Raw genomic sequence first — 13,475 nt, 5'->3', positions numbered from 1 at the left:
TCCTTTCTTGCTCTATTTACAGAATCCAAAGTTCTTCAGCACATTCCAGTTGTAGCCTGTGTAAATAAATAGAAGGATAAAAAAACAAAAACTTTGGGGAGCTTGGACCACTGCCAGCTTGCCTGGGTAACTGGACTTTGCGTGGAGCTGGAAGGGTGTTTTTTTAAAGGAGGGAAGCAGAAAAGAACAGCTCAAGATTCTTGGCTCAGCCTGGGCATATTTCCTCCTCACTCTGGCTAAGCCTCAGCACGAACGGCTGGACGGAGGAGTTGATGTGAACTGGGGAGGGAGGCTGTGGGGCTCTCCACTAGGACTACAGCACAACTTGGAGAGGCTGAAACCATGCTTTGCCTTTGGGCACTGGCCTTTATTTTAGTCCTACGGGAGCAAGATCTTCTAGGTAAGTGATTCCAAGCTTGCAAAGCAGAAACTGTATCTTAACCGTAGCATGGTCAAAGCCTTTGCATGAGGTGGGAGGAGGAGGAGGTAAAGAATTTCATACTTTGTGAGCCTTATATGAAGGTCATACAGGCATGTGATGAAATTCTGTGGGAATACTGTTTTTAACAGGAAGAACTCCATCTTTTGTGCTGCTAAAACCCATCCCAGAGGCATACTGCTTTGGTAGAGAATGTTCACTTTTCACGGGACAGACTATCACTGTATTTTCAGAAACTTAGAGCTACATGCAAGGGCAGCAGCCAGTGCCTTGCATTTCCATAATTAACATTTTGGCTGAACAGGGAAAGATTTTCCTTTATTCAAATCCTTCTTTTTAGATTTGCTGGTAACAGCACCACATTTTTTGTTCTTCTGCTTTGGGTTACTTATTACTGAGATTTTTGAGGACACCTCCTCCAAACGCCTTGGGAGCATGAAGTATAAACACAAAACATCTCATAAGCTTATATCTGAATTATACTTTCATTAACAGCAGATTAGCACTGGAATAACTGTAATCACACTGTAGCTGACAGTGTGACTGAAGCTATTCACTTCGGCTAGTTCCAGGGTTTAACAGTCCCCATGTAGCCACAAACCTGGCTTCCTTGTCTGTTCTTATTAGGTGTTTCCTGCTAGCTGAGGCCCAGCTTTATTTTCCCCCTGCTCTTCTTGCAATACACAATGTTTGTATTTCATGTCAGGGTAGTAAGTTTCCATTACAACCAAAACAGTTACTTAAAAGCTGTTAGTCTCTTCTGCCTCCAAGTCCTAGTCACTCTTCATTGCCCTGACTCCATCCCACCCAGCTGGGATGTTTATTAGTGATGAACTGAAATATGAATACCCTGGCAAGGGCACTCTAACTTGTTTTCACTTCAGAAGTACAAGTACTCACTATTATCTTGTGAATTTTGTAAGCTTCACACATGGGGGAAAAAAAAAAAAAGCTAGAAGAATGTTTTCATTTATTCCACCAAAATTATGGTTTTAAGCTGAAATCATTAGCAAACTCAGTTAAAATCCAGTTAAATGGAACACTATTTGAATAATAACTGCAGCAGAGATTAGTATTCAGTATCACACCAGGTGCTAGCTACTCAGGGAATCATTTTCACTGTCTCAATGGTGTACTTTATGTAAGATGGGAAATTTTGTGTCTGTTACAGCCAGGGGAGTACTCTGGCTGGCTGACAAGCTTTAAAAAAGTAATCTGCACTTTCCCTTTGCTACTTTTGAGTCAGGGAATCAAACTTTTTAATTCCTTATAGATCCTCCCTCCCAACTCCCACATCTTCCTCTTAAAAATGGTTCAAGTTGGCCAAAGCAGAATTTATGTTTTAATTCAGCCATGAATATGAACAAACCTCATATTCATAGAGCTCAGCCTTCGAACAGCTCAGGCAGAGAGGCTGGTGCAAGGAACTTTCTGGATGTAAACCATGTGCTCCTGCCTAATGGCTACAGTTCCTATTCTTTGCTGTTATTGCTGGGTTAGTTTGTGGGGTGCTGCTGATATGTGCACAGTGTAGCTTGGGGTGCTAGAGCATTCAAAACCTGCCTCATTTCAACATGTTTCCATTCTTACAATAACCTCTGAGCAAATCTCTAAGTCTGTGCTGAATGTTTATGTGTAGCAGAGAGGTGACCTGGAGTTCTCAGGTAAACAAGTACCTGGCAAGCAGGAAAGCAGGCTGGCCCCACTGGTATACTCCATTTATCTGAGCAAACCAAATACTGAGCGTAGTACTAGGGAGACAACAACAACAGACAGCTTCCAGTAGAGGCAACTGCTGCTCGGTACTTCACCCTGTAGCAAGATCTGGCTTTAAACAGTAGAGGTTTCCTTTGTTTTTAACTACTAATTTGAGTAAACCAAGTGTAAGAATATTTTTCTTCAGCTAACACAATATGACTTCTCAGAATATTTTGAGGCCTGTGATATCCATATACAGTATCAAAGCTAAGAAGATCTATAAGGTAGACCACCCCTGCCTAGAAACTGGAGAGAAAAAAATCCCTTCAGAACAGCCTAATTTTGCCCCAAACTGACCACTTGCACTATCACAGAACAGTGTATTGCCTCCAGAAGGCTACACTACTGCATTAAATCTATGAGAGATGTCATATCTTAAACCAAATTTGGACTCATATTTCTCTAGTAAGGAACTAGCAGTAGTTTAACCTATATTCCATATTATAGGTATTTTCTGTCCTCACAGAAATCTACTGGTGTTATTGTCTCCAAAGCAAGGACTGTAGTCTTTGCAAACGCTCATCTCTAAGCTCCAACAAGGAAGGAGAAAGAACTTTGTCACAACAAAATGTACCCAGGTGTAGATGTGTTTCTTAACACCACGAAGCACCTGAAGATAGGGGTTCTGTACAGAAATGAGTCTTTTAACAGATTTTGTATAGCTGTAAACCCCTGTGTTTTGTTATATTTAAAGGACTTTATTAAGTTCTCTGGACTTCATAACCACCATCTGTAAAGCAAAGTTTAATACCAAACTCAAAAAATAAATCAGAGGTTTAGAAGTAGAGGACTCCTGTTGTTCATCTGCAGGATGCAGCTGTATTTATAAACACACCTCATCTGCTCTAGTTGAAGTAGTTGTAAGTCTTGGCTGTGAACGCTGCAATCTAGTATGCATGTATATGTATACCTCTATGTACTTACACCTATATATCTACATAGATATATCATTATTATCATGTGTTCCTGAGTTGCTGCAGAACACATGAACTGTCTGCTAGAGAAAAATATTTCAAGCAAATTCTTAGATTCCAGTATTAGGGAAAAAATGCTACAGGGATATTTTTTCATTGTACTATCATATTTCTACTACCACAACTTACTAATACGCAAACCACACAACAGAGCTGACTACTAAGTCACAGACTCACCTCACTCACTTCCCAAAACCATATCTCAGACCAAAAGCCATGTCCTCATAAAATTTAAAACCCTTTTTTTTTTTTGTTTCCCCAAATACCAGTGGTCATCCTCAAATTGATGGTATCATCAAATACTCATGTATCTCACCACATCCCTTCTCAAACCAGCCTTAAGCTCACTCATTCCACAATTTACATTCTTTACATATACTAAAACAGTCCTCTTTCCCTTCTCCACACATAAATATGCCCTATACTGCTACTAGCTATAAACCTATTATTATTATTATTAGCTCTAAAACAATTACATATCTACATAGAAATAAAAAAGGGAAACTTTTGTTTGCAGCCCAAAGCGTCAGGGTATCCCATTAGAAGTCACACTATTAATTAGAGTAACCTACCTGCAAATTACATAGCTCAGGAGTCTTATCAGTCCAATTCCCTGCAGTCATTTTCTATTTCAGCAGCATGCACAAGGATATACTCTGGCTGCTTGTTCAGAAAACCAGCATAATAGGAACGTATTCCAAGCCAACAGCTCCTTCATAAGAACATTTTAGTATTATCCTCTTTCCACTGAATGAAAACATACTAACTGAAGTGCTTCTTGCAGTCACAAATATGGTAACACAGCAGAAGAAGAAAAGTGGTTTTTCAAGTAGCAATGATGCTTCTGACAGAGACCCATGGCAGCAGCCCCAGATTTTGCTGTGCCTGGAAAAAAGTGCCCACTGCCAGCCTTGTACACTCCCTTTCAAGCTCCACCGCTAGATAAGCAACAGCTGAAGCTCCATTGTGAAAGGAGAATGATATGGATCACGATAGCAAAAACTTCCTCCAAACAAAGCAGTTCTGCACAGGACTACATGGCAGCCATCTCCTAATCAGGAAAATTTCTGTCAGGTTCCATTTCTGATTTTCTCTCTTTCACAAGCACAGGTAAAGCGTGATAGGATGAGAACACATCACAACATGGCACTGCACATGGAGGTTGATGGGACAGACAAGTTAAAGAAATGAGAACTGGTAGGCTGACATCTTGACCTACCATCACGAACGCAATACATCTCACAATGCCTGAAATTTTCTCTTTTAGTCCTTCTCTGTTGGGAAAAAAAAATAAAATTAGTTCAATCTTGACTGCTCTAGGATCTGAAATAATATCCGTAATAGGGTATTCTACATCACAGTATCACAGTACATCAGAGGCTGGAAGGGACCTCAAGAGATCCTTGGGTCCAGCCCCCCTGCCAAAGCAGGATCACTTATGGTAGTCCGCACAGGAATGAATCCAGGTGGGTTTGGAAAGCCTCCGGAGAAGGGGACCCTTGAAAAACAGTATGAACCAGATCTGCAAGTTTGGAATTTGACTTTCTGATATGGTTATTTATCTCCTAAAATTAATTCTACAAATAATTAATTTTATAGAAGGAATTTATTTCAGCATGTTTCCATTAGCATCAGAGGCTCATGAATCTTGGATACAAGATGAATCCCTTGGATTTTCTTCCATCTTTAAAATCTTTCCAAGACTTGGCATTCAGGCAGCAGTTGAAGTATACAGTGAATGCATGGATTACTGATTAATCCCTAAATCAGACATTAAAAACTTTCCATGTACCTTCTTGAAATGATTTTGAAAACCCCAAACTGAACCAATCCTTCCCCACCCCTCAAATTCCCGAAGAGCTTTCCACCCTCAATTCTAGTCTAGCATACACCACCTACTTTCCATCTCCCACATCTGCCCTGTATGGAATTTGCAAAGTCATTCTGCCATAAGAGATAGAGCCTAACAAAGGTGTGTGTACATATATATATCTACACCTGTGCATACATATGTATAATTTCCATGTACATGTAAGCAAACTCTTGCTGTTGTGTAAAGTGCTCCAGTGTAAAGCATAGTAACCTATGACAGCATATAAGGAGCTAAGAAATTTTACATATTTATTACAATTCCTGCAGTCTTTATTGTCATCACTAAAGCAAGAATTCCCCTATGTTTAAGCAAATAGAAGCTCTTAAACCCTAGGAAGAGGTTCAGAGGTGTCTAAATCACAGCTAAGCATTTGGCAGTGTTTTATCATTCACAGCCTGGAAGGTGCCCAATGCCCAGTTAAATATATGTTCCTGAGCATATGAGAACTTAAAAACAATCTGCACATTAAAAACCACACTGCTGATAATCAATCTGGTGGTGGTATGGAAAGTTAATCCAATAATTTCATATCTAAGGTTATCAATGTAATTCAGGGCTGACATGACTGGAAATTAAGTTTGATGCCTTTAAGAACAGCTCCCAAAACTAAACATGACTAAAAGTTCTGGCTTAATATGGTTTTAGGTCTGGAAGTTCTAATACTAATAGTATTAATACTGATTCAGGTTCAAAGCAATTGAACCTTTCTTATATTCAGCTGCAAGTTAACTTCACAAACCACTTATGCAAACCATGTAATTTCCTGACCAATCACTTTGGTTATATGCATATGCTAAAGTGGAATCCAGCACTTCTATTGAGACAAGGGATAATTCAAGGATCAGCAAATCTCTTCAGAGGTGTGTTGTATTCTTCCCAAACTGGTTAGAGGATTCACCATGTGGACTTGACACTCAGGTTCATGGATGTCCATAAATCTAGTGTTACCTCCTTAAATATTCTTGTTAAAAGCTATCTGCCCCCTTATGCAGAAATGAAATGATACTGCTAAACCTAAGTCAGTGCAAACACACAGCACAGCATGCTTTCCTGAAGAGTTATACATGTTCTCCTTTATTCCCCTTATTCTATCACATGATTTCCTTATTTGCCATCTGGTTCCTGTTCCAATCTCACTTGTCTTCCATTTGGCTTCTGGCCTGCTTTGTTTCACCCTTCCTCCTTCCCTACTGAGCACTACATGATTTCTCAGTTAACTTTCAAAACCCACACTGATCATAGAACGATACAAAAGGAATTTTATAGACTCTAAGACCAATAAAGAACATTATGTTCACTCAGTTTAACCTTCTCCATATACACACCAAGAATCCAACCCAGTAATTTCTACATCAAGCCTGTGACTTCAGTTTGACCACTAATGCATCTGTAGGAAAGAAACTTATAAAAACCTACCAGGTCTGTGTTATTGCATGCTTCAGTTCTGTTAGTCTTAGTAACAGCAGCAAATGACCATTAAGACAGTTGTTCAGGTTTGTTCAGATGTGTAACATTAGCAACTACTTGAATGATGAAAGTTAACTTTTTAACAGCATTCTGTGATTCTGTGATCTGGATAGACAGTGGATTTCAAGGATTGTGTAGAAGCAACACCTTGGGTGCTTGGGGGAATATATCAAATAAAAAGAAGGTAGAGGAACTTAACCAAGAGGTACTCTAAAACTGATGTCTTTGTTCTTTAACCTGTTTGTTAACGTTGGTTTACTTCTTACTTCATTGCTCTATCCACTACTATAAGGTCAAGTTCTCTACAGTCAGGCTGACCGTGATGCATAGATCTTTACTCTTCATTATGCCACTTCTTTCAAACATTAAGCCTATTCTACTAAGCATTCTCATTAGCAGCTCAGAGCTTCTCCATTTTCCTGCTCCCTCTACTGTTGTGTGACTGTATCACAGCACAGAGCAGCCAGAACTACCCATCTCTGTGGGCACCATCAATATACCATAGAGGACTTAATCACAGATAAAAAAGCAAGGGCAATTTTCTCATCTTGAACAAGAGTTCTGACTCTTAATGGAAAATAATCACCAATATAATTAATAGAATGGAGTTCAAGAATTGAACTAAGCATCTCACTTGCAGGAAACAGCAGGTGTGAACTTACAGATAGGAAATTAGCTGAAAGGTAATGTTCTCTCTGCCCTACTGAAATGTTTCAACATATATCTGCCTGAAGTAATTAATTAAGTTTCAAATTAAATATTTAGGGCATTGAAATATGCCTCCTATGCACTTGCTTAAACTGTCAGAAAACGCAAATACCTACACATTTTCAATACGTACCTTATAAAGCACACAAAGTTTTTACTGCTGCACACCAAAGAACAGAATTTACTGACAAAGTTTTCTGCATTTATACATGTGCTTTGACATAGACAATGTTTCTTCAGCAAAAAGAGAGCAAGTATGTGGAAGTACCCTCAAGGCCATCAGTCTTCTGCTGACATGATCTGCAGCCTTCCATTTTTTCTCTCTTTGAAAGATGACTGCTATTATTAGATGAGGTCGAGATGCTGCTGAAGGTTAGTGCCAAAGGCAGACTCTGTCATTTTCTTTCACCAACTGCAATACAGAGAAGGGCAGTACTCATAAGCACCATGTGATTCTGTTTGAGCACATGGAAATTACTGCTTCAGTTGAATCATGCGACCATAGTGACCCAGATGCATGCCATATTTACAAGAGCCGGATGTGTCCTGTGAACAGCCCATCCCAGAGATAAAGGCTGTGGGCTAAGAGCTAAAGTTGGAAAACAAAATAACAGTCAGGATTTGTAGCAGCTAAGCCTCAGAAACAGAAGAAAGTCACACAGACCAAAGCACTGGCTGCCCAACCAGCAGCAGCAACTGCCCATCTGAAGTACCCTGTTCCCGTATGGTGGTGATGGGGCAATGGCAAGTGCAAGAGCACCTTTGTTGCAGTGAGAGAGTCACTAACCAGACAGAGACACCCAGGCCCTTGGCTGAGAAGGGTTCAGCCTTTGGTCACCTCCACACTGTGAAGTGTGGGAACTAAACATGCCCATGTTTCTAACTCTTCTCACCCACTAGCAAGAGCTATTAGATGCTTCCTGAGATGCTTAGGCTTGCAACATTTACTGAATTTTTTATTGGCACAGCACTAGACCTGTAGCTCTGGATAACATCTTACAGTCCTGTCAGAATGAGAGATCCTTCCCCCTTTGGTAAGTCCATGACAGTTTGCAATGCAGGAATGTGCTCTGAGCACTAGAACACTGTCTGTTTTCATATCAGAAGAGACAAACCAACCACTCCAAGGAACTAAGCACTACTGAATCCTGCATTTCACAGCAACCCCTTTACCTAATTCTTTAGACATGCATGTGTACAGAAAGTGTGCAGTGTTTCGCTAACTTCACAGTGAGATGCAGCAACCCTTATGCTGGCTATACAAATCTATCATGGCTGCTTTCAACAAATGACCAAGTCATCTGTCATATCTAACCTCCTCATCTATGTACACCTGCCTAGAGCAGAAGTCTGCACAGCACTGAGGTTTGGGCTGAACATAATCCTCTTTCACACAGAAAGGCTAAGCTAAAGCAACGACTGAAGTGGCATTTTGGGTAAAGCTTTATACAATTCCTGCTTTAAAAAGTCACTTGGTGGATTTCAGCTTTGTTGATAAAGGCGAAAGGACTCGCTGCATAGTGCAAATGGGAGTGACCATTGTGGCATTAGCAGTATGGAAAGGCCTGAGAATCACTGGGTCAGAATCCAATTTGGGCAGGACCAACAGCTACTTCTGCTTCTCCTACAGCAGAGCTCTCAGTATTCTTTAATGGACTAGTATGACATAAAATGCATGGTTAAAGAAAGAGAAGTGGCAAACACTAACTTGAGGCAGCCAACACTAACCCTCTTGCATTTCCATCTCTAGTGAATGGACAAAACTAAACAGGCCTGGGCAGGTAACTCAAGACCAGCCAAAAGCTCCTTTAACAACTGCATACCACTGGTTCTGGCCTTCACCCAAACTTTCCATCCAACCTTGGGATCCAGACACCTACAGCTGGGTCAATACAGTGAAAAATAACTTCTTGGGGGATTCTTAAATTCTTCCATTTGTTTTTAATCTACCTAATGATTTCTGCTGCCCCTTCACAACTCAGTTGTAGTTATATCTGGGAATGTTCCCAGCAGTCAGCAACAGATCCACAGTTATCTCATCACCATGCTTTCCGCTTGCCCTTGGTTCTCTGCTCTCCAACACAATAGGTGCTAGTTCAGCATATAGTTGAACTGGGCCATTAGGAATGATGCTGAGAGCTACAGCTGAGAATATTAGAAAGGTGAAAATGTTACTAATCTCTCACAGCACAAGGGAGCTTACCTTGCTATAATGCCATTATTAGAAAAGCCAAGGTTCATAGACAAAGACTGGTCCTGCTTTGTAACTTCCATTTCTGTCACAGAATTTCAGCATCTCTACATTGTTCCAGTCAAGATAGAAAAAACCCACGTAAATAAGAAAAAAAAAATCGAGAATTAGCATGGTTCACTTCAACCGTTGGCAACAACATTGCCAAAACACCACCAGCAATAACAAAGGCAAAGAAGAGGAAGCGCAAAGCCCCTAAGTACCTGCCGTATTTGAGCAGGCTTCTCTAAAAGGATTCTTTCCTAACAGCACCACCTGCCGGTGAACGTACCAAGAAAACCCCAAAAACCCCAAACACCAACACCCAAAACCCCCAACCAAAACCAAAACCAACCAACCAACACAACAACAAAAACCAACCAAATGCCAAAACAAACCAAAAAAAAAAAACCAACAACTAAATCAAAATCTTCTCACAAACCAAAAATTCTTTATTAAGCTCTGCCAAATCTATTTCAAAATAACACCAAATACATCAAATCCCATCTTAATCCTCTCCTTCTCACCACCCACTGCCCTCCAATTTAAAGGATACCATTCCAACTTAAAGTACATCTCTCATTCCATGAAACTGCAATAGTTACAATCCTTGTTGACATGTTTGCCATCATCGGATACCCTACACTCCAGAAATCTTGGCACAGACCTGCAGGGAAGCACTGCTGCAATTCCAAACCACTATCTTCGCACAACAGCATCGAAGAAGAAACTAGTTGATCTTCTTATGTTTCTCACTGTTCATTTTAACACAAGCTCAGTTTCTTCTTTATCTCTGTTACAATCAAATGACTACAGAATGAGATATTGCTGCTTTCTCATTGAGACACCTCATGGAGGATTATTGAGGCCTCAAACAAGAACAAGGCCTAATTTTGCATGCAGCAATATATGCTAGCACCTTAGCAGGGTTTCAAATACTCCACTACATTTCTATGCACACATATTAAAATCTAAATGTTACTGAATGTTGCATAAAAGTTATGAAAAGGAAACCATCTCCATTAAAGCATAGACATCAGAGGTACTGACCTTTCATGGGGTAGAGCCAGCAGAATGAAACACTCAAAGAGCAAGAGCTCATTGAGTACCAAGAGGTAAATATAGATAATTGACAGAGGTAAGTGACATCGCATACAGCATCATATACAAGTGACTTGGTCAGCAAATGGCATCAGCTACACACACATTTATGGGTTCCCTTCTTATCTACTCTTTAAAGCTTTGCTGTGTCAACACCTGAAGAAAGTCCAAGAGGAACTGATATGTAAGGCTGATCTTCCCAATTCTTAGGTTTTATACTTGTAGAGACAGGGTTACAATCTATACATAAACTTACCCTACACAGGTATGAAAAACACCCACACACAAAACAGTACCATATCCTTGGCAAGAGCAAACATCTTGTTCCAACCAACCATGACAATGCATACAGGCAAGGAGACATTTACAGCATGAAGGCATAGCTATAGTTACTGGGACAGAGTTTCATTTCTACCTCAGACTCCCACATTTGTTTTCATAAACAATGCTGTTTAGCATGCAAAATACTTCAGGAATCAGAAAGCTACTGCTAACCAACTGTGGCTGGTTTTCCAGCTGTTGCAGACCCTGTCAGTGTGTTACCTGGAAGTCTGGGAAGAGAAAGCTGGTGTAACGAACATGATACAATCCATGGACGCTTAGACATTATTGAAGAGGTAAGAGGTATTACACTGCTTCCTGGACCTTACCAGACTTCTGCCCCTTTTGACCAAAGAAAAGAAAGAATGATATTTTCTAGACATTGTCTCTTCTTGATTTTATTCTGTTCAAGGCGTGACTATTTTTTTCTGATGTCATGGTTTGTAACTATCCATAAAGCTATTATTACCAGAAACATGTTGATGAATTCCAAACAACTGATTAACCAGTTTGAAACCACTGTTACAGATCAGCCCTTTCTGATGTATATAACTGTGCCTTTAACACCATCTCAGAACTGATACCTGTAAAGTTTCACATCTGCTCGTGGCTAGATGTGACTTCTACAGGTGACTCTAGGACAGAGAAGTTTCTGCTTACTCCTGCAGACACCCAAGAACTAAATGAACTCTATGACTGAGATTCTACAAAAGCTGCCAAGTTGCTTTTTTGGTTTGTGTGGGGTTTGTTTGGTTGGTTTTGTTTTTCTTGTTGTCTTAAGTACTCAGGAGATGTGTCCAGTGCTAAGTATTCCTAGCTGCCAAACTGCATGCTGCTGGTTCTCAAATGGCAATGTCACTTCTCTCTCATACTAGGTCTGGCCCTCTTCCACTCCAACTACTCCCATCTTCTGTGTAGATTCTTTTCCTGGATATGATCACGGCTCAGAAATGTGAGAGAATTAAAAACTAATTAATGCAAAACTCCCTCCAAGAAGTCAAATTCTGGGTCATTCCTTATTCAGACGTCTTATAATCTAACTCTTGAGAAACAAGACTTTAATACTTCAAGCCACTAGAGGCCAGCATAACACAAGAAATACTGAAACCTGCAGTGCGCAATATAAATTTAACGCACTGTTAGCATTATGGGACATTAGATCTGCACTTCTTCTAACACATTTGGTACAATTCCTTCCACCTGACACTTTGACTACCCCCTGTCTCCATTTGTCTCCTTTTTTTCCATTAGAAGGTAATAAAAACAGTGGAACATCTAGAATCAGAAGTCAAATCACTCCTCAACATCATCAGTGAGACACCGCACATCCCCATTGCTCCAGGAACCCCACTTATAGACATTTCCGATGGTAAGTATCCAGTGAGATGACCTGTGTTAAAACAACTATTGCATGTGCTATTACCAAATAGGCCATCTGTCCTCCCTCCAGGAGGCAGAGTAAATCCTTCATTCAATTCAGTACAGCTAAGGGCTCAGCTGAAATCCTGGGTCCAGTTTTGGACAACGGGGTTCAAAAGAGATAGGGGGAGGAAAGAGTGTAAGAAAAAGGGGAAATAACCCAAGCACCAACCAAACAAGAACCCAGCCAAGGAGTTAGATAGATGAGCTACACAGAAAGGTTGTTAAATTGTGAATGTTTGGTCTAAAGAATATAAAATTCAGCATTATTTGTAGCATATCTACAGTAAGTGCTATTCAAATGGTGCTTGCTACAACTGCCAAATAACTCAAGATTTGCAGCTAGGACTTGATCTTATAACAAAAAAATAATTACACAGACTCTTCTCTATACAGATACCAGTTGAGCACTGCAAAGACAGAAGACAGCTGGATGTAACTGGTTGTCAGACGGTTGCACTTTTGTTCATTTATTAAGTTTGGGTTTCCATAATTTGAGCAAGGATGAAAAATCCTCAGCTGTAGCTTGCCTCCTGTGCTTTACAATAAACAGGTATTTGCTTTCAGATACCGTTTTAGAGCTTTATACTTTAAATCTTCAGCAGCCCCACTTTACCAAAGCTGCATTTCAAATACTGCATTCTCAGTAATAACTACAACATTGGGTGGGATCTGGGACTAAAGCACAACTAACAACCTTCCCTTGACTGAAAATCTTACTCCTTCCCTGGCAAAACATTGAACTCTTGATATCGGTATAAATCTATGAGGAGATACTGTCAGCTGCAATTTCCTCCCAAGATATGCTTAGATTTAGACTGCTCTGGCTTTGAACATACATCAGATTATTGCCATTACCAGGAAGAGAAGTCCTATCTGTGTGTTCTAGTCAGAACTTGGACTAGTCAGAATTTGTCATTTGGATGTCTTGATTAACATGCAGTCTATTTTCACAGACCTCGCTCCAAACCTCCTCTTCCCCTTGTACTGTATTTTTTCTTTACATGTTTCTATTTTGAGAATGACAAGCTGAAAAAAGCCATCTGTGCTAGCAGAGAATAGAAATAGTGTTCCAAGAGCCAGAGAAATTACAACATATGAAAACATTGAGCAATAACTACAAATTACATACATGAGGTACAGACAACTGCTCATCACCAGCACACAAGTCCCAAACTCTTGTCA

The 13,475-nt window shown here is 40.1% G+C and overlaps 1 protein-coding gene across 1 annotated transcript; it reads left to right on the top strand.

The window, feature by feature from the left end:
• Positions 1-248: 248 nt before the first annotated feature.
• Positions 249-12,816, top strand: PLAC9 (placenta associated 9). The gene is made up of 4 exons (XM_054382568.1): positions 249-400; positions 11,067-11,167; positions 12,123-12,240; positions 12,687-12,816. The coding sequence occupies exons 1-4, from the start codon at positions 343-345 to the stop codon at positions 12,695-12,697; spliced, it is 288 nt and encodes a 95-aa protein (XP_054238543.1). The 5' UTR covers positions 249-342; the 3' UTR covers positions 12,698-12,816.
• Positions 12,817-13,475: the final 659 nt, after the last annotated feature.

This window comes from Indicator indicator, chromosome 7 (assembly GCF_027791375.1).
Source record: "Indicator indicator isolate 239-I01 chromosome 7, UM_Iind_1.1, whole genome shotgun sequence".
Classification (NCBI taxonomy): domain Eukaryota; kingdom Metazoa; phylum Chordata; class Aves; order Piciformes; family Indicatoridae; genus Indicator; species Indicator indicator.
This window is presented reverse-complemented; position numbering and strand designations above follow the sequence as displayed.